This window comes from Quercus robur, chromosome 6, assembly GCF_932294415.1.
Source record: "Quercus robur chromosome 6, dhQueRobu3.1, whole genome shotgun sequence".
Classification (NCBI taxonomy): domain Eukaryota; kingdom Viridiplantae; phylum Streptophyta; class Magnoliopsida; order Fagales; family Fagaceae; genus Quercus; species Quercus robur.
The window spans coordinates 5431804-5456846 of NC_065539.1; the positions used below are offsets into that span (position 1 = coordinate 5431804).

The 25043-nt window shown below is 35.0% G+C and overlaps 1 protein-coding gene across 2 annotated transcripts; it reads left to right on the top strand.

Moving 5' to 3' along the window:
* Window positions 1-9277: 9277 nt before the first annotated feature.
* LOC126732432 (uncharacterized) lies at window positions 9278-24325 on the top strand. Of its 2 annotated transcripts, XM_050435278.1 has the most exons (14): window positions 9278-9683; window positions 10509-10585; window positions 11041-11199; window positions 14409-14622; window positions 16665-16751; window positions 16859-16998; window positions 19084-19164; window positions 19267-19331; window positions 20111-20286; window positions 21409-21539; window positions 21639-21726; window positions 22626-22839; window positions 22980-23080; window positions 23410-24325. In XM_050435278.1, exons 1-14 carry the CDS (start codon window positions 9516-9518, stop codon window positions 23920-23922), a joined length of 2214 nt encoding a protein of 737 aa, XP_050291235.1. In that variant the 5' UTR covers window positions 9278-9515; the 3' UTR covers window positions 23923-24325. The 2 variants fall into 2 exon arrangements, with proteins under 2 accessions (XP_050291235.1, XP_050291236.1); XM_050435279.1 differs by lacking the exon at window positions 9278-9683 and having other exon boundaries at window positions 11063-11199.
* The last annotated feature ends 718 nt before the right edge of the window (window positions 24326-25043 follow it).

Genomic DNA, 25043 nt, shown 5'->3' on the forward strand with positions numbered 1-25043 from the left:
ATGGTACGGAATCGACTCTCTTGGCTTGGTTTGGATTCACAATTAAATATGAAACAATAATTAATAGAGAGTGAAAAGACAACATTGAAAAGTCATAACCTTCAAAATACAACTAAAATAGTTACTAAGCATTGTTAATAATGATAATTTTTACTCTTAAGAATTTTTGCATGATTCTAAATAATTCTAAAAATTCAAATGATTTTGCTCAAGTGAATTGCTTGGTTCCATCAAACCATTGAGAGAATCTTTAAATACCTTAAATAGAAAGTTCAATAAACCTTCATATAAAATTCACTCAAGCGATCATTGAACTGAAACATCACTTGACTCTCGTGACACTTCACTCTCAAGACTTGGTTAAGCTAACTTTTAAATATGATCATTATATTTTGTCTCGTTGGATCTTACTCTTCTAAATTATGATTAACAAATATATTACAACCTATAAATATATATATATATATATATATATATAACAATAGCATCAAGATCAAAATAAGTTACACGAGCAGTAACAATGCTCCATTAATTAATGTAAATGCTACATGTGCGCTCATTCTTTTATTATTCATCTCCATGTCTTATTGAAAGTGTTTAGTTTGGTAACGTGAATCCACAATCCCATAGTTCTGTCAGGAGCCAAACCCTAGAGAACACTGATTATCTTTAACTAGGTTTTGGCACCTAATAATTATTTCATGTGTGTTTTTAGTAAAGATACAGTGATCTCACTTTCTTGTAATGGTCATGTCATGTGCAAGCCAATTCTTGTATTCGTTGCCACGTGCATGTGGCGGGACGGCCATCAATGGCAAAAATAGTTTTGTGCCATTTGAGTAAGCTTTGGAAAAGATGTTAAAGGTATAATGATCCATGTCATGAAAAAGCAACAACAAGAATCCAATGGCAACCAAAGGAAGTGCGAAGCTTTCTCAGTCTCGTATGAGAATCTTCTAAAGCGTTCCCATTTGAGGGTCAAAGAAGCAATGAAGTTGATCAAAAGCGAAAGGCAAAAAAAGAGAGTAACCTAATGATGAACAGGATGAAAAAGAAAGAAAAGCTCAAACTTTGACAGTTTCTTCGAGTGCACTGTGTGCATTGGAGTTTCAATATTGGTATGGGTCTTGTCACTTGTGGCCCATCCTATGCACTCAGGTAGTGTCTAACATAGGACACTGACATAGATTTGCAAGTTACAGCATTATAAAATAGGCATATCATCATATGAGACTGTGTATTTCGGAGACAACATGGTTAAGAAATGGTACAATAAAACTGCATTGTAGGGCACCAGTTGTTCTTAGTGCTAATTTTAGTGCGCGTGAATTCAACTATGGCATCATTATGTAGGTTGAACTTCAAGAACCCTTATCCTTTTATGTAAGTTAGGTTTTCGAAAGCTGCCGTTTGTTTCACAGGGCTCTCGCGTTCCAATGAAACCGTTGAATTTGTCGGCGGACCTTCTCTCTGAGTTTGCAAGTTGCAACTCTATTAATCTTTAAAGACGACAGGCTTTGACCTAAGAATCACTTTTGGTAACCTCTAAAATACATGACATGTGTTATCAAAGCTATCCCTTATTGGTTGACTGTTTTGAGTTCTTACCTTAGCTCTCTAGCTATGATTGGGCATGGTTCAAATTTCTATAAAAAGATATCCAAATATATAATTCATTTATCAAATTCAGAGCATCACTAAATAGTAAATATATAATCCTACGCCACGCACTCTTGTTACAATAACCACTCAAAAAAATATAAATGCTTGTGGGGTATGAGGTACAAGCCATGCAAGGGATACTGTTCAAGTCTTTAAAATTTCTATAAAAAGATATCCAAATATATAATTCATTTATCAAATTCAGAGCATCACTAAATAGTAAATATATAATCCTACGCCACGCACTCTTATTACAATAACCACTCCAAAAAATATAAATGCTTGTGGGGTATGAGGTACAAGCCACGCAAGGACTAATGTTCAAGTCTTTAAAAAGGAGTTTTACATACATATACACTTAAATTAAGCTAAAGTATAATTTCTATCTTGTATAATATATATAATTCCACTTTTATCATATTCAATGCATCACTAAGAAGTATTCTCATGCACTCTTGGCACAATAACCACTCCAAAAAGTATAAGTGCTTGTAGAGTATGGGGCACAAGCCGTGTAAGGGCCAAGGTTTAAATCTTTAAAATGGAATTTTACACACATATACACTTAAATTAAACTAAAGTAGAATTTATATCTTGTATAATATATATATATATATAATTCCACTTTTATCATATTCAATGCATCACTAAGAAGTATTCCCAAGTAAAGAATAATTTAATGTCCACAGCATTTTTACAATATATTAAATGTTGTAAGTTATTACTAGTTCTAATTTAGGTAGACTAGTAAAATTATTTTTGGATCTACTAGTAATAATTTGTCATTTAATATTTGTTGTGAAATTGTTTTAAAGATATTGCGAACATAACATTTCTTATAAATAGTAAAATGAAAGAGATTAACCTTAAATCATTTTAAAATGAATGACATGCATTAGGAGGCTTGCGATTTTGTAACGTTATCCTATTTTTCTCATGTAAAGAGCTTATGTAAAGAGCTTGAGTTTGATTCCACTCTTCCCCACACATTATAAGTGAAGAATAAAATATTTTAACATTTAAGATAACTTAAACATTCATGAGTATATATTCTTATTCAAGAAAGTCTATAGACACAAAAAAATTTTGACACTTGTTGATGTGATAGATTACTAGTAGTAGGTGAAAAAAATGATATTGGTGGTTGACCCAAATGAGAACCAATAAAAACATGCAATCTTAACTATTGTGAAATATATATATATATATATATATATATTGTTTATAGCATTACTCTTCTTATTCACTTTTAACATGTCACAATAAGTGACATATAAACTTTCCTTTTGATCTTATCTTAGTAATTATGCAGTGAGGAAAAAAAAAAACTTTTAAATGTTGAAAATTTTAGTCCTTTTTTCCCAATGCAGGTACCCCAGACTCTTAGAGTATTTTTTGTTATAGGAAATTGGAACTTCATTAGCTTGAACGAAAAGAAATTACATCATTTGAGAGAGTATGTTCTAAGAAACAAATGTTTAATTCAATCCAAGTGACATATTGCTCAATATTTTGAACATGTTTTTTTAACAAATGGGCTACTTGATTACCATTCATACGGACATGTGTGAAACTACAAAAAGCACGTGAGAGAGACAATTCCATACACCATAGAAGCTATCGATGATGGAGAGGGGGAGAAGTGTAGCCATCAATCCCTTACACATCATGTAATTATATGAAGGAATCTCTTGGGTGATCCCAAGGTGTATTAATTAGAAGACTTGAACCTAGGGCTTAACTCTTATTAGATCACATGAAGCATCTAAATTGTCTAAACCATTAAAATCAACCCCTTTAGGTTGAAAATGTTGGCTAGTCAAATGCATCATAATTAAAAAATTTTAACCAAAGTGTTTAACCTAATGGAAAAATATCTGATACATTCCACCAATATTTCGTTAAAAAAAAAAAATACATTACAACAATGAAATTCACTCTAAAACATGCAAGTTTGAAATTTTACAAATTCTAGCGAATTAAACTCTTGTGAGCTTTCATCTGATTGTATTAAGCCAGCTCAAGTTTTGCCAAAGTTTGTGGCAAGGTATTTTTCACAATATGTGAAAAATACCTTTTCCACAAACTTTGGCAAAACTTGAGCTGGCTTAATACAATCAGATGAAAGCTCACAAGAGTTTAATTCGCTAGAATTTGTAAAATTTCGAACTTGCTTGTTTTAGAGGGAATTTCATTGTGACCAATTTTGATAATTTTTCACAATTGATGTTAGATTCAGGCATTCAGTGATAGGAAAAAGTTTAGGCAACCCCAGAGGGCCAGAGCAGTGTTTTGAACTTTCACGAAGTGGGTGAACCCCATCGTGGATCCAGCCCACTTTATGAGCCACCTAAGTATTGCCCCGCCGATGGGCTAGGTACCCGTACCATTCGTCGGGAATAACATATTGTGGGTCCATGCCTTCAAGCTCCTCTAGCAGAATTTTCAACTCAATGCGTCTTAGGACATCCAGGCAAAACTTGGCAGGCAATTTAAGAGGAATTAGTAATATTCTTCCTAGTAAATGAATCCACCCCATGGACACAGATATATGTCTAATGGACTTCGGATTTTCAATGGCTTTTGCCCCTGATCTCACTGTTTAAGTGCATTATTTATCATTTGTTAGGGACAGTGTTTTTATTTAATGCGTGTAAAATCGGTGACTTCCCAAAGCCACGCAAAGCTTGTGCACCTTTTTGTTTGCTTTTATTTTGTTCACCCTCTTTGCATTTTCATTTTACTCCCAATTGAATTTGTGGCAACCTGGTTAACAATGGAACGATCTGACATTTAAGATGACATCTAAACATTTCTGTCTAGTGACAATAAGATGTGATTGCTGTCGAGGAATGATGATGATGATGTGATTGTGTCCATTCATTGTGATGTTTGGGGCTTTGATTGACGTGATACAAACGTGTATTTTGGATAAATAATTAGTATATCTTTTCAATTAAGTAATTCGGGAAAATGAAAATCGAGGGACCCTTTATTTATTTATTTATTTAGTTATTATGATAGTTTTTGGTTAGGTTTGGTGGGATTGAAACCACAAGCAACTATTAGGGTATTGCACCATATGTAATTACTATAATTTATGAATGACTGAAATTTAAATTTTTGTTACTTTAAATTTTCACTATTGAAAAAAAAGAAGAAGTAAGAACAGTAAAAATATGTTGAGGGAAGAGAATGAGGTTAATTGTATGGTTCAATTGTACCGGATCTAAACCCAGTGGGGTTGGCCAAGCGGTTCGGCGCTTGGTCTCAGAGTGCTTGTACTTAGCTCGACTAGGTGTGCTCCCTAGTTCGAGTCCTGCTACCTGTACTTTGAAAAGAATCCCTGAGCCAGTGCTTTACCCCTTCGTGGGCCGACCCGGCACGAACAGTGATTAGTCTCTAGTTGAAAGCTTTGAGGATACACGGTGGGAAAAAAAAAAAAAAAAAAAAAAATTGTACCGGATCTCAATCCGGTCGTGTGTGTGTGTGTGTGATTTATTTAGTTATTGGGTTTCACTTCTCATACAAAAAGTTCTACCAGCAGAGTAAGACTGGACACTAATTCTAGCCCAGCCCATTGGTTCGATCTCCCGTGGGTTTAGATTCTAAAAGCCCCACAAAACGCCATCTTGAGGCCTTTGAAAGATGCGGGAGGATTTGAGTTTCGTTTTCTTTTTGCGATGGCAAATCTTATGGTATAGTTATATCCCATTAACAAGAAAAAAAAAAAGAGAGAGATCTAAACACAGGCCTTTGGACCTAGGCAATCAGCTTGAACGAGAAGGCCCAAGTAAAGAATATGGGTCAAATTCCCAAGAGAAATTCCAGAAGGAATGAGTATGGATGATACATAGTCTATGCCATGGAACAATAAATCTATAAGTCGTTTTCTATAGCCCAATCCTCAATCCAAAGAGGTAAAGACTAAAGAGGACCATTTCTTATTCAGCAACAAAAAAAGAAAAAGAAAAAAAGAGGACCATTTCTTTTCTTTTTTTTTGAGAAACAGAGGACCATTTCCTATCGTTGAGTAAATACTTTTAAATGGAAAAACAATACTATACATTTTCAATGAAAATGCAGCATTGTGGATGTTTTGCACGCAAAGGGTCTATTATTGGACAATTACATTTAAATTGTGTAATTATAAAGTGTGCTGCTGTCATCAAAATATTGCTTTACTTAATTAATCACGCTCCTTCAATTAAAAATAAATAAAAATCATGCGGCAAAAGTACACAACGTGTTTGATTGCGTTAATGAATTGTTCAATATCATTCTAGGTGTGAATTTATCACTGAGAATGATATATATATATATATATATATGTATGTATATATATTATGAATTGTTCAATAGAAACTTCTGTAGATAGTTTGATCAAATCACCGTCCCTCTAGTTTCAAAAATAAAAAATCACCGTCCCTCTTTGCAGCTATTCATCTTTATCTCTAATGAGGTAAATTCTACCCCTATCAATGTTTGGACTTTGGATGGACCCTACAATACTCACGTTGTTAATTTTTGAATGGTAAACAAAGTAAGAATCGAGGCTTTTATTAATTCTAAGAGTAGAGATACCAAAGATAATGTGAATCATATAATAAGAACATGATAAATGAATTGGATAAGTGCATCAAGAGAATTGTATGATCATAAAATGAATAAATTTGGCACTGAATGTAGGGCTATTAAGAAGCAGTAAAATTGTTTAGATAAATAAATGGAAATACTGCTAGGGAATATGGATTTGAAATTAAGAAATTCCCTTAAAGATAAAATTATTAAAAATATAATATTAAGAAGCAAATAAGGACATTTATAAGATTATTATAAGATCAACTACACACTGCAATGGTCACACTAATACAATATGAGGATTAAGTTATCACAATTAAAAATATAAAATTAAATTATTACACCTGTAAAATTATAAAGAACAACTTATATACATCTTCTTAGAGCCGGCTCAACAATTTTAGGGGCCTTAGACAAAAATTGTAAGTGGGGTTTTTTTTATATTTAAATATTAATCAAATAATATATATTGAATTTTTTTATTTAAAATCTATTTTTCTTGCTTTTTGAGATGCAAAATTACTAATTAAGTTTTTGTATTTAAGTTCCTCTAACATTTCTTTTTCAATTGATAATATAGCTAATCCACTTAATCTTTATTTTTCAAATAAAAATTAATTTATTACATGGTTCAATGAATTAGTGTCACTATAATACAAATGAGTTGATATGATACACATAAAATTATTAATTGGTATGATAATTTATAATAATTGATAAAGTAAGAAAACGTGTTGTCCTATGACTGTGGGCCAGTGGGCTGTGCAGCCTATATAGCCTGTGCAGTGTGCAGTGCGCGACTGTGTAGAACACGTGCTGTCCAGCCTAAATTTAATTTTGTTAGCTTAAATTTGACTATTTTTGTTTTTTTTTTCTTTTTTAATCTTCTACATTTTAGGATACAATAGGGTGTTTTTAATGCATTTTATTGACCAATAAAAGTATTTAAATTTTTTTAATTAAAATATATAGATAAATATATTTTATATATATAAAATTTTTTTTTACAAGTGGGGGCCTTCTTTTATTTGGGGGCCTTAGGCGATTGCATCAATTGCATCACCTATTGAGTTCGTCCTACATCTTCTTAGGTGCAGCACATTAGGTATGACTTTATACATTCCTATTGGAATTGACAAACTCAATTGGAGCTGATCCAATTGTATCCCTCCTATTAGGGGTGTCCATGGGTCGAGCAAATCGGGTTTGTGCCCAACCCGCAACCGATCCGTAAGAGATCGGGTGGGCAGATTCTCAACCTGCAACCGACCCATTAAGAGGGTCGGGTTTCACGGGTTGGTTTGCCGACGGGTGGCATCGGTTTCAGGTGAGGCTGAAACCCGACAGAAAACACAGAAAAACGGCTAAAATCGGCGAGATCTCGCATGATTCGGCCAAGATCCAGTGAGAATTTCATCAAATTCGATGATTTTTTCCCCAAAACGTGCTGAGAATCGCCGAATCTGGTGTATCTATGCCGGATTTGATTGTTTTGGTCACCGAAATTTGTCAAATCAAGCTGAAAACTCGTCGGAATCATTGGAGAATTTGCCAAAATTTGATGTCTTCGGGCAAGTCAAGTTTCACGGGTTGTGAATGAGGGGACTCGAAACCGACCCGCCGGCGTCGAGTTTTGGAGCTCGGGACCTGCGGCCGACCGCCGGAGCAGTCGGATCGGGTGAACACCGATCGAGTACGAGCAGGTTGGGCGGGTGGGTGAGTGGGTTGGACAACAAAAACCACATCGCACTATTTTGTAGGATACATCCTTCTTAAAACACACTATTTTATGTAGAGATTAAACAAAACTCTCTACTTCCTCCTCATTCTCGGTTTTCATGTATTGTTTTCTCTTTTTCTTTAAAACTATCTCTTTCATATTAGCAATGATGCCATTAAGGTTCAGATGCCCTCGTATTGAGAACTCCAACCTAGCTTAACCCTCCATGTTATGGATCAAATCATAAAGGCAATTGAGATTTTGAATATGTTTTGATTTTTAGATTCGTTGTAGTTGTGGGTTTTTGTGTTTTAATCTTTGGATCTTGTGTAGTTGTTTATACGTTTTAATCTTTAAATGTTGTGTTGGATCTAACTACTGCACTGATAGATATGACTATTGAAGTAGTTGGGATTTGGATCCCTATGACAGAAGTGACCGTTGATGTATTTATGATAGAAATGCGTTTTAATCTCTCCCAAAGCTAGTCTCACCCTACTATATACCACTGTAACATTAGGGGTCGTTTGGTATGATTATTTGAGCAATACTTTTCAGTTTTTAAACAATATTATACGTATTTGTACACACTTTTTCTCCCACATATATTTTCAAAAAATACAAACAACGTTACTAGAACAATGTTACCAAACAGTCCTTAAATTCTAGAATTACAACTACATTCATACTTATGGTTGCATTGATCAATAAAAGCACAAGCAATGTAATTTTTAGGGCACACAACTAAGATCATGGCTTGCTACCTAGGTCATGGCAGCCACGTGTGAGCATGCAACCAAGGCCATGGCATGCACACGTGCATGCTACCTAGGCAATGGCTACACTTTTAAGTGTGTGTTTGGCAAAAATTATTTTTGTCAATTTATTTTACTATTCAACTTATTTTTGCTACTATTCATGTGTCCCACTGCACTTTTTGATACTATTCATGGGTCCCATTGTACTATTTCAGCTAACTTTTACATTTATTTACAATACTTTCAGCAAAAGTTTTAAGTTTTAGCAAAATAAGCGGATCTTAAACGAACCCTAAGTAGAGAAATGCTGTCTACAATATTTTTACAACAAATTTTAAGTGACAGGTTGTTACTGATTGTTATTATTGGGTCAAAAAGTAATCTTAATATAAAATTCAAATTTGATACAATAATCACTTCTCTTTTAAGTAATGTAAATTACTAAAAATATATATTTTCTATTTATTACTATTATTTAAAAAACAAAAATAAATAAACGTTACTCAGCTCTCGCTGCTACTGAATGCACGCATTAGCGCATATCGCGCGAACCTTATAGAACACTACAGTTGAGTAAAAAAGAAAAAAAAAGAAAAACTGATCCCCCCTGTACACGTAACGCAAGCAGGCCGGGCTTGCACAGACACAAACTCCTCTCTTTAGCTCCAAATCGCAGCGATCGCTCCCCTCGGATTCTCTTTACCTTTTCAGTTTTTCCTTCTACTCACCGAATTTCGAATCTCTAAAACCAGAGAAAGTTGCAGAGAAAGTTGCAGAGAGAGAGAGAGAGAGAGATGTGGGTGTTCTATATGATCTCGCTGCCTCTAACGGTAGGCATGGTGATTTTCACGCTGCGGTACTTCGCGGGACCAGAGGCCCCTCGATACGTGCTCTTCACCGTCGGATACACCTGGTTCTGCTCTCTCTCCATCATCGTCCTCGTCCCCGCTGACATCTGGGCGGTACCTACTACCACTACCATTTCCTTTCCTTTCTTTCTCGTTTCATTTCTTCCGTTTTTTTTAAAACTTGATTTACTCGTTATTCGTAAATTCATATCTGGATTAGACGAAACTCAATCGGAGCGATTGAACATTGTGCATTGGTTTTGCTGCTGTTTTTTTGTTTTTATTCATTGACTCTGGCAATTAGGGTTCGGTTTTGGTGTGTGATTGTGATTTAGGGTTCAATTTTGGTGAAGATTGGCTTTGGCCTGGTCTGGCCTGAGCTTAATTCAAAGCATGTTCTTTAACTTTTCTTTTGTAGCTGAATTTTTATACAATTTAGAGAAATGCTATGACCGTAACATCTTCGCAACACTTTTATAACAAATCTTTAAGTGGCAGGTTCTTATTGGCTGTTACCAGTGAGCAAAAAAGTAATTTCAGTAGTGGATTCAAATTAAAGCCAATAACAATTTACTACCTCGGATTTGCTATGAAAGTGTTGTGGGTGTAGTAGAAGGAGTACTGTTGTTAGTTTTCCCTAAATCATAACTTGATATAAGTCCTTTTACAATCTTATAGTATTTTGCACGAGTCTTTAGGCACATCCTAAAAATATAGAACTTCATATATGTTTAAAATTTTATTTCTCTTGTATATAGGAATGTCTCTTTTGATTTGAAGCTGAAAGTTGAGATCATCCGAAGTTGTTATTGCATATATTTTTTGAGTGGTTTTTAAATGGACTAATGATTTGTTGAAGCATCTGTATGTGCGCGAGTGTGTGCACACGCACAATGATTGGTTTGGTTTGATTAATGTTGCTGCTTCTTACACGTGCAGACTATGCATAATAACCAGAATGGAGGGATTTCTTTCTTTTGGAGCTGGTCATATTGGAGTACGTTTTTACTTACTTGGTATGCCGTGCAAACACAGACTTTCTTATACATAACTTGGTCACTATGCTGAAAGTGACTGACATGCTCATTACATGGTTTTCTATTTGCATTTTTCTTGTATGCGTGTGTGTATGTATTATATGGTGTCATTCCTAGTAGTATTAATTCTTATATTTTCATCTGCTTAATGAAGTTTTAACCTACTTAAAGCAAAGCGTGCCACACCTAAACTGTGCAAGGTAGATGAATATGCACATTGCATATTTTTGAAGTTCTCCCTTTTGGTTCCTTAATGTGTTTCGTAAATAGAGATGGCTATGGTTTTTTAAGTGTCATAATTGTGCAATATATTATTACTTGTCCATTTGTTAACCTCTCACTGCATAAGCTGGTCAAACTCACTGTAGAGATTTTTTTTAGTTTTAACTGTTCTATGTTTCCTCATATATTTAAGTTATTTTATCTCTAAGCAGGGCTGTGGTGCCCCTTATTCAGGGTTATGAAGACGCTGGAGACTTCACTGTGAAAGAAAGATTGAAGACTAGCCTACATGCTAACTTCATCTTTTACATAGTTGTGGGATCTATTGGCCTCTTTGGACTTATTCTCCTCGTTCTGATGCGTAAGAAGGGGTCTGTTTCTCACTTTCTCACTCTCTTTTAGTTGATTTTTATTCCATATGGATTATAGTTTCTTTCCATATGATCTTAGGTTTGCCTTTTAGGTGCCTAGAGCTCATAGGGGGTCATTAAACCAAGTTCTTGTATCAAGTTGAAATGTTTCTACATCATAAAGGAACTTGTTTTTTGACTTTGTTATAGCCTCTTTGTACTAAAATATCTTGGTCACAAGCATGGTGACTTGTAATTTGTAAATTTGAAATAATGCATATTTGCATGTTGAAAATTCTTTAGAAAAGAACAAAGAGATTAAAGAATGTTAATTTGACCTAAGAAAGTTGATGGATTTGACATTGTAAAATACATGCATCTGGAAGATTCTTTAGAAGAGAGCACACCCATAGAAGCATGGATCCAACGTGTCTTTGTATGTTGGGGGAGGGAGAGATCTCCAATTTTTTTGAAGTAGGTGAGGCTATTATGCAAACCTATGAACGTATATGCAAAAAGAAGATAGCCCACTCAATGGTCTTATGGATGGAGCTTGCTATTAGTTGGACCTAGAGCCTGAGTTTGAAAATCCCTTGGTGTTTCTTTTATTGCCTGAATTCCTAAAAAGTTTAATACCACTAATATTAGGGACTTTCAGCCTATTAGCTTGTTGGGTAGTGTGTATAAACAGTTGGTAAAGGTGTTGGCTAATAGAATGAAAACCATGTTTAGTAAACATAATCATAAACATTCTCTGAGTTGTAGACTGTTTTTGTAGAGGTAAAAAAATGTCAAAAAATTCTAGACTTGGTTCTTATTGCTAATGGGTGATTTATAAGTTGGATATTGAAAAAAGCTTATGTTCATGTTAATTGGGATGTGATACTTTATCCATTGGGTAGAATGGAGTTTGGTGAGAAGTGGAGGAATTGGATTCACGCATATATATACCTTCTGTCCATTTCTCAGTTATGGTAAACAGTTCCCTTTCTGACTTCTTTAGTAGTTCTCAGGGGTTAAGGCAGGGTGACCTGCTATCCCTAGTGCTCTTTGTACTAGTTATGGAGGTGTTAAATAGGATGTTGAAGAAAAATAAGGAGGGAAGGGGGGGGGGGGGGGTTATTACTGGGTTTTGGGTAGGGCATGCTCCAACTGAGGGGCTAATTTTCTCCCTTATTTAATTTGTTGATGAAACCATTTTATTTTGTGATGTGAATACTGAAAATTTTTTGTTGGAATATTCACGTGTGAGTAGCGTGGTTGATTAAGTAGCATAGTGCCACATTGGATACTAATGAGAAGAATTAGTGGTTAATATAATATAATTGGGCACCGATAGACTTCAGCTTTTGGGTTAAGTGATCTCCCTATATGTTATATTAACCTCTCAATTGGGGGAGGTTCTCTCCCTAACAAGTGATATTAGAGTCGATGGTTCTAGGGTAAGTGTTTGCTAGTAGATTCCACCAAGTAGAATGAGGAAGACTCCCATGGTTGAGTAAAGGTTCTGCTAGGTGCGTGTTGGTGACTTCTATAGTTGTGCAAGGAAGACTCCCATGTTCACCCCACCTATGGTTGAGTAAAGGGCACACTATTGGTAATGGTGATGCATGACACTTGAATTATAAAGAAAAAGGCTTCCGCTCAAGGTGGAGACTAACTGAAGTGCTAGAAGTGATTTGGTAGAAGACTTGCACGTGAAAGGGGAGATTTGTTGAAATATTCACTTGTGAGTAGCATGGTTGGTTAAGTAGTGAAATCCCACATTGGATGCTAATGAGAAGAATGAGCGGTTAATATAACATAATTGGGCCCATACCCATAGTTTTGAGCTTTTGGGTTAAAGTGGTGTCCCTATATGATATATTAACCTCTCAATTGGAGTCTCCTCAAAATGTTCTCTCCCCAGCAAATTCTTTATATCAGAATAGCGTGAACTTGCTTTGAAGCCGTTACAGGTCTGAAAGTTAACCTAGGAAAGAGTAAAGTGGTACCGGTTGGTAATGTGGGTAACATTCTTTAACTAGCAGATATACTATGTCGTAAAATTGGGAGCTTGGCGATGACTTACCTTGGAATAACTTTGGGGGCATCCTTTAAGGCGCAATGTTTGTTGAATCCTATCTTAGAGAAAATGGAATGTAGATTGTTTGGCTGGAAGAAGTTATATTTGTCAAAGGGAGGGAGGATAGCATTGTTGAAGAATACGCATTCAAGTTTACCAACATATTATCTCTTTTTATTTACTATTCCCATGTATGTGGCAAAAAGGCTAGAGAGATCTTTTTTTTGTGGGGTGTCTTACTGTCTTGGAAGAGGATTTCAAATTCTCGTTGGTGGCATGGGATATTGTTTGTTCACCGGTTGTTGAAGGTGGCTTGGGGGTTAAGAAGTTAGGGAGCTTTAATCAATCCTTGTTGGGGAAAGGGTTATGGCACTTTGGGAATGTAGAAACACACTTATGGTGATAGGTGATTGCTACGAAGTCTAGGGTGGAAGGGAGTGGCTGGAATTCAAAACCAAATAGAGGGACTTATGGGTGTAGCCTATGATGTAGTATCAAAGTGGGTTGGGATTGCTCCATCCAACATGTGAACTTTGATGTCAGGGATGGCTTAGGAGTAAGGGTGGAAACCATTCTTTAAAGGATTTGTACCCTAACTTGTACGCTTGATTAGTTGACAGTGATGGCCTGGTTTATTTAGTCTTGGATAATTAGTTGGATTTTGGTTTTGGGGGTGGGGGGGACTAAGGTGGAATGTGAGAATTCATAGACACTTTCATGAAAGCCAAGTATAAAGTTTTGAAAGTGATGCTCCCCTTACCCTAACACTGCCTACTTTTCTTTTTTTTTTTTTTTTTTTTTTTTTTTTTTTTTTCTTTTCGGAAGAAGAATGTTATATTTGAGTACTCAATCTTGCGCATTAAATTTGGTGTTCACCCATAATCTTTATATACATGAAACGTAGGTGGTTATAATAAGCCATCTCAATACTAATAATTCATTAAAAAGTTAATAATTTTTGCCCAGTTAATTGTTTATCCCCCCATCCCTCTTATTTTTAATACTTGTCAAGTGTGGCTGTGTCAAGCTAGCTTACATGGTTACCATATATATATATATATATATATATATATTTTTTTTTAATATATATATTTTTAAAATTATTTCTCTGTGGTGCAGCTAAGCTATGTTCTCATTTGTTGCTGCTTGATGCCTTTGTTAACAGGGTTAGTGGTCTTCTGGGTTTAGCCATGGGCTGCTCAAATACTTTTGGACTTGTTACAGGTGCATTTCTTCTTGGCTTTGGCTTGAGTGAAATTCCAAAAAGCATTTGGAAAAATGCAGACTGGACCACCCGTCAAAAAGTACTCTCTCATAAAATTGCGAAAATGGCTGTTAAGCTTGATGATGCTCATCAAGAACTTTCAAATGCTATTGTAGTAAGTCTTTTGTTTTTTCTGTCCAAGAACAGTCGAGTTATCTTTTCTTTTCTTTTCTTTTTTCTTCTCTTTTTCCTTTTCTCTTGCTCCCAATTCTTTATTTATTTATTTTTATAGTTAATAGAAGTTTTATTGAAAAAAAGAAAAAGAAAAAGTACTTTGTGTTCACGATGATGAACATTGTGTACTTGAAGCAATTACAGATAACTCTAGAAGAAAAAAATAACAGAATGTAGAAAATCATAAATAGAAATACATTGCGCAAAACCCCTGATATGAGACCACTTAAAGGTCTCGTTATCTTCAAAAGTATGGGTTTTGCATTCCCACCAAATTGACAACAGACAAGTTGGAGCCATATTCCAAATATTTGAAAAGTGTTTCACCAACCAAATTCCTCCATGCAAATAGAAGTCACCCACTAGATCTCAAACATCAGAAAAACTTCACTCCATAAAGCATATGCAAATAGAAGAGAAGCAATTGTCTTCGGCATCACCCACTAGATCTCAAACATCAGAAAAACTTCACTCCATAAAGCATGAGCAAACTTAAAGTGGAGCAAAAGATGATCCACGGTTTTTCTGTCACAACAACACAAGCAACACCAATTAACTAGGGGCAGACCTCTCTTAGCAAGATTATCAATGCTAAGAATCTCACTAGTCACCTCAAGCTAGTGTCCATAAAAAGAAAGACCTTTTAGGCACCTTTATGCATCAAATGCTCTTCCAAGGGAAGGGAAAGAAGCAGTAAGAGGACTAGACATAGAATTATAATAAGAGTGCACATCAAAAACACTAGTTCAAGTTAATTGCCAAGCTAGGTTATCATCTCCCTCACCCCTTGGCATATTGGAATAAAAAAACTTTAAAAACAAATACACCCTCCAACTCCCAGTTATGAAAAGCTCAACGAAATTGTAAATTCCAGCTCCTACTTCCCATTTCTAATGTAGAAATAACCAAGTAAAAAATTTAAGCTTCTTTAGACACAGAGCAAGCAAATAGATCTAGAAAGAGTTCCTATAGAGGAATATGTCCACTCCAAGGATCGTGCCAGAAATGAATACAATGACCCTCTCCTGTAGCATACACCACTTGTCCAAAGAAACTCTTTGCACCTGCCCTAATATTCTTCCACGTCCTGCACCCATGAGTCCCTCTAACACCTCTAGTGCACCAGCCCCCTCTAGCCACACCATTTTTGGTTGCTATAACCTGACGCCCTAACCTGTTACATTCCTTCCTAAAATGCAATAATCACTTTCCAAGCAAGGCTTGGTTAAGCAATCCAACCATGATAAGGGTGCAGTTACTAATAGTTTTTTGATCAATTATAATAATCAGGTGCATAATCCACAAACTTTTAATGTTCATATCAATTCTAAAATTTTCCCTTTGTATTATAATCATGTGCTCTCAGTTAGATCTGTAGACAAGGTTTCCAACTCTGCAGTTTGTCTATGGTTTCAAGGTTTACCTTGGGACATTGTTGTTGGCAACAACCAGCTTTTATAATCCAGAGTCCATTTGAAGTTGAACCATTTCTTGAAATCCTCCCAATCAGTTTTTCTATAAGTTCCAGAAACTATGGGCAGTATGTACTTATCCTGTAGGTTTGAAACAGGTTGTTATATTACTAAGCAAACAATTAGTTGAAGAAGAATTGCGAGACCAACACCATCATGTTTGATGCTTCATTCTTTGATTTCTCTTGAATGACTTCTTGTTGTATGGTGATTTTTCATTTTTCTACCTTAACTCTAGTCTATTGCCCAGAATTTGGTCAATTACCTAAACATCTTGCCAACTAGGATGATATTAAGAGCTAGAAATCATATTGTCTCATATTTTCAAAGATAATGAGACACTTGGATTTGATATATTTTTTTTCTGCTAAGGATGGAAAGCTAATTGTTGCTTTGTGTGCACTGAACATGATTGCTTTATTCTAACTAATTTATTATGCATTTCTTAGGTCCTCTTTTTTTTTCCTCATCATTTTATTTTACCTTTTGAATTTATGGTTTGCTTTGATAGGTTGCTCAGGCAACGTCCAATCAGATGTCAAAGCGGGATCCTTTGAGGCCCTATATGGATGTTATCGATAATATGTTAACTAAAATGGTATTTTCATTCTTTTTTTTTTTCTTGAAATATTTTTTTTGAAGCCTTCACTTGGATCAACAAGGTTTTTCTTTGTACTATTTTAAAGATGAATTTTTAATTTCCAGTTTAAGGAAGATCCAGCCTTCAAACCACAAGGTGGCCAATTAGGGGAAAACGATATGGACTATGATACAGATGAAAAATCAATGGCAACACTTAGGCGTCACCTTCGACAAGCTCGAGAGGAGTATTACCGTTACAAAAGGTAAACTGATTGATTAGTTGAATACTATTTTTTCTCAATGAAGAAATTTCCTTGAAATCTATGCCTGCCTCCCCCTTCTCTCCCCAACAACAACAAAACACACACAAAAGGTTATCCATGTCTTGCTTTACATTTTCTCACCACTTATGACACACCCTCTAATAATGGCTTTGGATTATCTGTTAAAAGGAATCAGGAACCACTTTTTTTTTTTGATAGGTAATAGATATTTTCATTAATAAAAAAGTACATCATGTTCACGATGATGAACAGACTATACTTGAAACAAATACAAAAAAATCACAGAGAAACGAAAATAGAATGCAAGAAATCAAATAGAGAAATACATTGCGTAAAACCCCAAATACGTGATCACCCAAACAATGTCCCAACTAGCAAAGACTTCAAAAGATCAACAGATTTCTCAACATCCTCAAAAGTGCGGGTATTTTGTTCCCTCCAAATTAGTCACATCAAACAGGCTGGCACCATATTCCAGACTGAAGAATAGTGTATCCCCAAATAATTCTCCCATGCACAAAGAAGAGAAACAATCGTCCTTGACATCACCCACTGTATACCAAAATAAAAAAATAAAAATAAAAACTTCACCATAAGGCATGTGTGAACTTACAATGAAGTAAATGATGATCCACTGTTTCTTCGGCACAACAGCACAAACAACACCGATTAACCAAAGGCAGGTTCCTTTTTACAAGGTTATCAATAGTAAGAATACTATCCCGAGCTGAAACTCTTCTAGGTACCTTAACACTCCAAATACACTTCCAAGGGAAAGGAATGGTAGGAGGAGTAGATAAGGAATTATAGAACGAGCGCACATCCAAAACACCATTCGGGGTTAAATTCCAAAACAAACTATCAACCCCCTCACCCTTTGGCATTTTGGAATAAATATGCTCTTAAAAAGCATCCACTCTCTCCACGTCCCAATCATCAGGAGCCCGGTGGAATTGAATATTCCAACTACTACCACCGTCTGATGTAATAGTAATCAACTCAGAAATCCAAGCGTCTTTACCCAAAGCACGAGAGAAAAGATCAGGAACCACTTCTTATCTCCATAGGTTGTACATTCTTTTTAGATTTTCTACCCATCCTCCATTATTCCAATAATTTCTGTGGACATTCTAAGTTGCTCAAACAGATAAATTAGATTGTGAACTTTTCCAATTCCCCCCCATCTCCCTTCTTCTTTTTTGGGGGGCGTAGGGGGGTGGTGGGGGGGAGAGAAGGGGTGCAGTGCCATCTTTTACACAACCTAAAACTATGTTTGATTCTCTGTCACATGTTCCCTTTCCCTTCCCTTGAGGTCAAAACTTAAATATAAAAAATGTTTTCATCAGGGACCAAGGTCCCTAGAGCAAGTTATTCTTAACCAAAGAAAGGAATAATTTTTACGCTACATTCATGTCATAAAATGGTCCTCGTCACTCCTAAATCATTCCTAAACTAAATAAATAAAAAAATTTCTGTGTTTGATTTGGTGCTTGTGGTGTAGAGGAAGAACAATGTTTTTGAAGAGGTTTGATGAACAGGATATAACTTAAAGACATCATTCTTGTGTCTGATTTTCTTAATTATTAGTGTGTGTGTATATATATTAATTTCTACCATTAAAGGTCATCTTTTTTGTGCACTTCAGATATAGTTTCTTTTACACTTGCTTTGGCATTCTCTAATGAATTTAGTTTTTGGAAGAAAAAAAAAGAAGAGAAAGTCCTCATGGTTCAAGCAATATTCTACGCCTTCACTTTTTTGATTCATGATTTGGAGCTGCTATTCTTCCGGACTTCATTCGAGTGGACAAAAGCTTCGGGTGTTTTTACTTTTAATTCTTTGGCTGATTTGCTTGATAATTGTAATTTTCTTGCTTTATAATTTTGCTTTCTGGTGGCCCTTAGCACAATGCCTGTGTACTCTGGTCCCTTCTGTAACTTTTGTCTTTATACAATGAAGCAGTAATTACTTATCAAAAAAAAAAAAAAAAAAATTCTCCTTTGGCTGTGTGAATACTTTGGTGGTTAGCCTGTATTTTGTCTTATTTAATTGTTAATTTTTCAGTGAGTATATGTCATACGTCATGGAGGCTCTTGAACTGGAGGATACAGTAAAAAATTACGAACGTCGTTCTTCAACTGGATGGTCTGTTCCAAATTAATCTTTTCTTTTCTTATTTGATTTATTTGAGTTCATGTTCCAGCTTGTTTGTTCATGAACTTAAACATTGATTATCTCTCATTTTAGGAAGTACGTTTCTAGCCTTAAACCTGCTCGAACTGGCAAAATAGGGTCTCTCATTGATACCGCAGGTAAGCATTCTATATTGATTGGTTTTTTCCTTAAATTTTACAAATGTGCATGAACTCTGGTTCTTTTGTCTACTTTTTATGAGCATTGTTTTAACTGAGGATCTATTTATTTACTTTTAAACTACCTTTTGCTAATTTGAAAATAATGGTACAAAAACAATTCTCTATGTTCTGCTAGTTTGCTGGTTTTTTAAAGTTGAGCTGCACAGTCTTGTCCTGAATATTTATTTTTCTGCGTGCACACACACTGATGCGGACACAAAAACATAAGGAGTCTGCTGTCTATTGGGCCTAAGGACCTAAGCCAATCTCTGAGTTATTAGGATTTCCTTTTTATGTAATTTATTATTTTCTTTTCCTATTTGGATTAGGAGTTTAAGTTCTTTTTTTGCAAGAAAAGTTTTGTATGACAGAATTTGATTGATAATAAAGTTTTTCTTATTATTATTTCAATGGTCGGGTGTTGACTCCTAGAGGTTTAGGTTTAGGTTTATACTTTATATTTCATGTTCTTTACATTCTAGTTTGTCTTGCATCATACACACAGATACACAAATTACTTCAAGTTCCTCATTGTCATGTTCTTATTTTGGGGCATATTTGGCCTTTCTGAATTGTGCTGAATAACTTTCTTACTTTATTTATCATTTCTGCCTTAGTTTGACCATATGAGTTGGGCTTGTTCTAATATTTAGTAGCTTGTTGTCTAGAATAAATAACTTATTTGTAGTTGTTGGTGTGGTCTTCAAGTCTACAATAAATGGTGGTTCATTTTGCAGAATTTTTATGGCGATGCATCCTCAGAAAGCAACTTGAGAAACTGTTGGCTATCATACTTGGTATCATGTCAGCTGCAATTCTATTAGGAGAGGCAACTTTACTATCTAGTCGAGTGGATCTATCTCTTTTCTCAATCCTTGTAAATTCAGTTAGAAACCAAGAAGTTCTTGTGCAGGTAGATTATAATATTTTAATAGATTCAAGTTTTTGTTTCATCTAGACAAGTTGCATTTTGTCTGTTGGAGATCACTTCTTTCATCTTTTAGGAGAGAACACTTCTAGAAGTCAGTATATCTAGCTCCGTTTTGAATCTTAATTTCTTAAGAATACCCATCAAAGTTACCTACGTGTTGATTTGGTCTGTATTAGTTTGTATATATGTGGATGTTTGGATCATTGGTCTGTATAAATGTTCATTGTACGCACTTGCTTTCAGTTTTTGATTGCTTGACTGTTTATTACAAGAAATTGAACGACCATAAATGCAAAATGAATGAGGCACATTAATAATTTCGGTTCGATTTCCTTTCCTTGCCTCCATTTCATGGATGGACCAGTACTCTTTAAACTATCCAGTGAGTCATGGACTAAATAAGTTGTACGTGACTCATAATTGATTTTAAAGGTTTAGAGATGATCTGAAAGTCGAGTGGGTGGGAACTTTGTGCTTTGTTTCATTATATTATCTACTAAAAAATGTTACTTCTACCATAAAATCTTCCCTCATACTTGGTCTGACTCTTTTAATTTCTGCTAAAAATTTCAGTTAGTCCCCCCCCCCCCCCCCCCTCCCTTTTGAAATAATAAAGTGTTGCCTTAAAATCTAGTGCCATCCCAGTTGGCATTTATTTTGCATTCTCCATTTCAGAATGTGATAATTCGGCAATTCTGAAAGTCAGTTTTTCTTGTTTGCTCATTCACTCTCTTCTTCACAACTGATTTTCCCATACATAAATTCTCACATTTCCATTGCACTGCGTTGCTCACTTCTTCTTTTTTTTTTTTAATTCTATTTACTCCTAGTGTTACAACATTTTCTATTATTGATGTTAAGTTGCAAAAATGTAAACCTCTGGTTATTTGTTCTGTCTTTACTTTCGTGCTTGTTCATTATTTTATCTCATGTCATTATTTTGTGCATTATGTCATTTATTTGTCCTGCTTACTGCTGGTGGTTATATATTGGTTGATTTACCCTTGGGCTTTGACTCAAGTGGTTAAGGGCTGGTGTAGATTTTAGGTTCAAATGTTACCAATAAAGAGCAATTATAAATTGATCGGTTCAATTTTTCCCCAGGTCTTTGCCTTTGTTCCTCTGATGTATATGTGCATATGCACATATTATTCCTTGTTCAAAGTTGGAATGTTTATGTTTTACTCATTGACGCCAAGGCAAACAAGCTCAGTTAACTTGCTTATGATATGCTCGTAAGTTCTGCCTCATATCTCAATTATTGCAAATTGAACTAAGCTTTATTCCTCTTCTGTTAAAATTTACTTAATATCCCATTTCAATATTTCTGCCAGGATGGTTGCTCGGTATGCTCCTCCGATTTCGTACAACTATCTCAATCTCATCAGTCTTGGTTACAAAGTATATACTATATTTGAAAAGGTAATTCTCCGTCACTTTGTTGTCAGTTTTGAAAATGTATATCTAGCCTAAGCAGAAAGTTAATCAAGAAAATGATATGTGTGGGTTGTCCCACCTGATGCAAAGATTAGAAAACCAGGTGGCAAAATATAAGATACTCAAGATTTTTGTTTTTGTTTTTTGTGTTTTTAAATTTTACATATCAGTTTATCTTCTCTGTTTCTCGATCTGATTGAATTGTAATGTTTTGTGCGAGAAAACATATACAGTGCCCTTTTCTTTTGTTTTAAACATGATGTGTATTTGTTTATGGGAATCATACTTCTGCAGTAAATTAAAATAACAATCAGCACATATATATATATATATATATATAAAAGGGAAAATAAAAAGTTTTATCCTAGATGTTTGAAATGAGACATTCATCTTAGTCTTTATAATTTTCCCATGGAGTCATTCTCTTTCCAGTTTGCAGTTACAGGGTGTTCTCAGTGGGGATCCAATTTTGACTTGGACTTCTGTACACTAAATTTTGGATACTTTGGGGAGTCTCTTAGGGAACATTCTGTACATGTTTGGAAAAGCTCTGCAAAGCAGTGTTTATTAATGGATTCCCCTTCCAAAGAAAAAAAATATTGTGTTCTTAACTTTCTTTGGTTTTCCATGAATCTTCAGAGTGCTTCCTGTTAATATTTTATGTGGTTCAAAATGTTATCTTTTCAGCCAGTTTCTGGGTTAGGATTTCATGTCATTTATTTATTTGCTTCCCCTTTTAGTTTTTTTGGATGTAATCAGTATTTTGGGTGTTGGACCAACAGACTACTAACCATTAGAGGTTGTGCATGAGAATTTCTACCCCACTTCTCCATATTTAATGATTGATTCATTTCTCTTGGTGTAATATGGAATTCTGACTACAGCGAATGGGGACCATCGACAAAGTTGTTCCTTTCTTTGGAGATGAGTTTAACAGAATCTATCCACTTATCATGGTGATATACACCCTCTTGGTTGCTAGCAATTTCTTTGACCGTGTAATTGATTTTTTTGGGAGCTGGAAGAGGTTTAGATTTCAAACTGAGGCAGATGATATGGATGGATTTGATCCATCTGGATTAATTATCCTACAAAAAGGTAAGCATACCATGACTTGTTATCAATATGCATTCAGTACTTTCTTCCGCTTGCTCTGAACTAGATTGAATTTTATGCCTAAATGTAAAACCTTTTGGATATGTATGTGTATACCTAGTAAGTTGACCTTTTTTTCTCAGAACGTACTTGGCTTGAACAAGGGCGCAAAGTTGGTGAACATGTTATTCCATTGGCAAGGAATTTCAACGGTACAGATGTTGAGTCCGGCAGCAATAGCACAGTATGTAAATACATTCTAAACAATGGAAGCTTTCTTTTTTCACATTATTGTATAATATGTTTTTCTCTGTGTGTCATTTGGAAATATTTGTTGTACCATATGTTTGGATATTGTTTAGGGAAAACGAGGTCCCTATAACTTGCTCTCTCTCTCTCTCTCTTTCTCTCTGTGGTTTTTATGTACTTCTCTCATGCTATTTACACCTGGATAGAGGAGGAAAAATCTCTTTCACCGATGTTTATCTTATTTGAGAATGTTCATTTTCATTCATCTAAAACTTAAAATTTTGGTTGTAATTCCTTTTCTTACTTAAAAGTAAAAATGCTCAGGATAGAACCACTGTTGAAATGAAGGCTACAACTGGCTTAACCCATGATGGTATGCATGAAATTCCTTCAAAGATTTTGAAGGAAGAGGCTCGTAGATACAGCTCAAGCAAAGAAGTCATCAGCAACAAGTATGCTGCTATAAGAGAACAGAGTAGACAAAAAGGATCTTCCAATATAGAGCCAGTAGGGAAGAACATTGCCTCGGCTAAGGTCTCCTTGCTTGATGCGGGCAACTCGCGCTCTGGTAATATTACAGGTGGGCCTTCTTCTGGTTTGGCCTCAACTTGGGAATCCATGAAGACTGGTTTTCAAAGTTTCAAGACGAACATAGGGGCTAAAAAATTTATTCCCTTGCGCCAAACTCAGGAAACTAAACTTGTCTCTCGTGATTCCTCATCTGAGTCTCTTGACGAGATATTCCAGAGATTGAAACGGCCGTCTACTGACCATAGGAGTTCTGGTGATGAGGACGAACATGAGATTGAAGTCAAGAATTCAGGCCCCAGTACATAATATCCATAATCTGTCTGAAGAAATGAATGTCATTGTTTTAGAATTGGGAGAGCTTGCCTAGAAGATGTACAGGTCCTGCATTTGGCTGATTCTGTGGTGCTTACAGATTTTTTTGGCAATTGGATCCCTCCAATATAACTGAAATCTGGGAGGACTGTTATACTAAAAACTACATACATTTATCTGCAGCTAGTGCTAGTTGAAGGACTCGAAGATAATAGGAAAGTGAAAGCAGGATACGTTTCATAAGCATGATCTGTAAAAAGAAAGAACAGTTGGAAATTTTTGTAATTTGAATTGTAACAGTAATATAGCTTTGTGCATTTACTTCCCCTACTGGGGAATACTGGAAAATTGTAACGATTGAATTTTCAGAAATCAAAGATGACATTTTGATAGTACACTTTTTGTGTCCTTGATTCCTTTCAAAATTCTCAGGATGATATATTTATAGCAATTAGTTTCTGAATTGGGTGAATTTGCAGTGCAGCTGCTGTTTTTTCAGCTATCCTTTAAGAAAAGAGAAGCCCGTGCATGTGGATGCAACTTTTTGTTGATTACTAAATACTTATTCGGTTAATGTATGGTTGCAATTTTTTTTGTTGATTGCTTATTTGCTAAAAGTTGGTTAAAGTATGGTTGTACCTAGGCTAAAAGAAAGAGTTGATGGCAAAAAAATCTGGATAAATTTGATGAAAAAACCCGGCACCTCTTTGATGTGTTTAAAGGAGATGTTCAGGTTTAAAAATTTCCTTACCCCAACTATCTAGTTATCTTAAAAAAAAAAAAAAAAAAAAAAAAAAAAGGGTCTTGCAAGATGTTAAATATTGAAATTGAACATTTTTCTCTTGAATTAACTTAGGTGCCGTGCAATAAAGTTAGTACAGTTGATCATCATGAGCAATTTTAGGTGTGAATATGAACAGGCATCACAAAGATGTAATGAAGACTTTAATTGATATTGGACAAAACTTAGGTACAGTATCTTAGTTGTTGTTTTTAGGTTTTTTTTTTAAGATTTAGTCATATGGTTACTTAACTAAAAAATACACTTCCATTCTATAATAAAAAATCCACATGATAAAATCTTAAAATGAGAACCTAAAGAATAATACTTAAGT

Coding starts and splice junctions, on each gene's coding strand:
- LOC126732432 (XM_050435278.1), top strand. CDS start 9,516: ATGTGGGTGTTCTATATGATCTCGCTGCCTCTAACGGTAGGCATGGTG. Junction 16,999..19,083: donor GAGTATTACCGTTACAAAAG/GTAAACTGATTG, acceptor TTAATTTTTCAG/TGAGTATATGTCATACGTCA. Junction 19,165..19,266: donor CGTCGTTCTTCAACTGGATG/GTCTGTTCCAAA, acceptor CTCTCATTTTAG/GAAGTACGTTTCTAGCCTTA.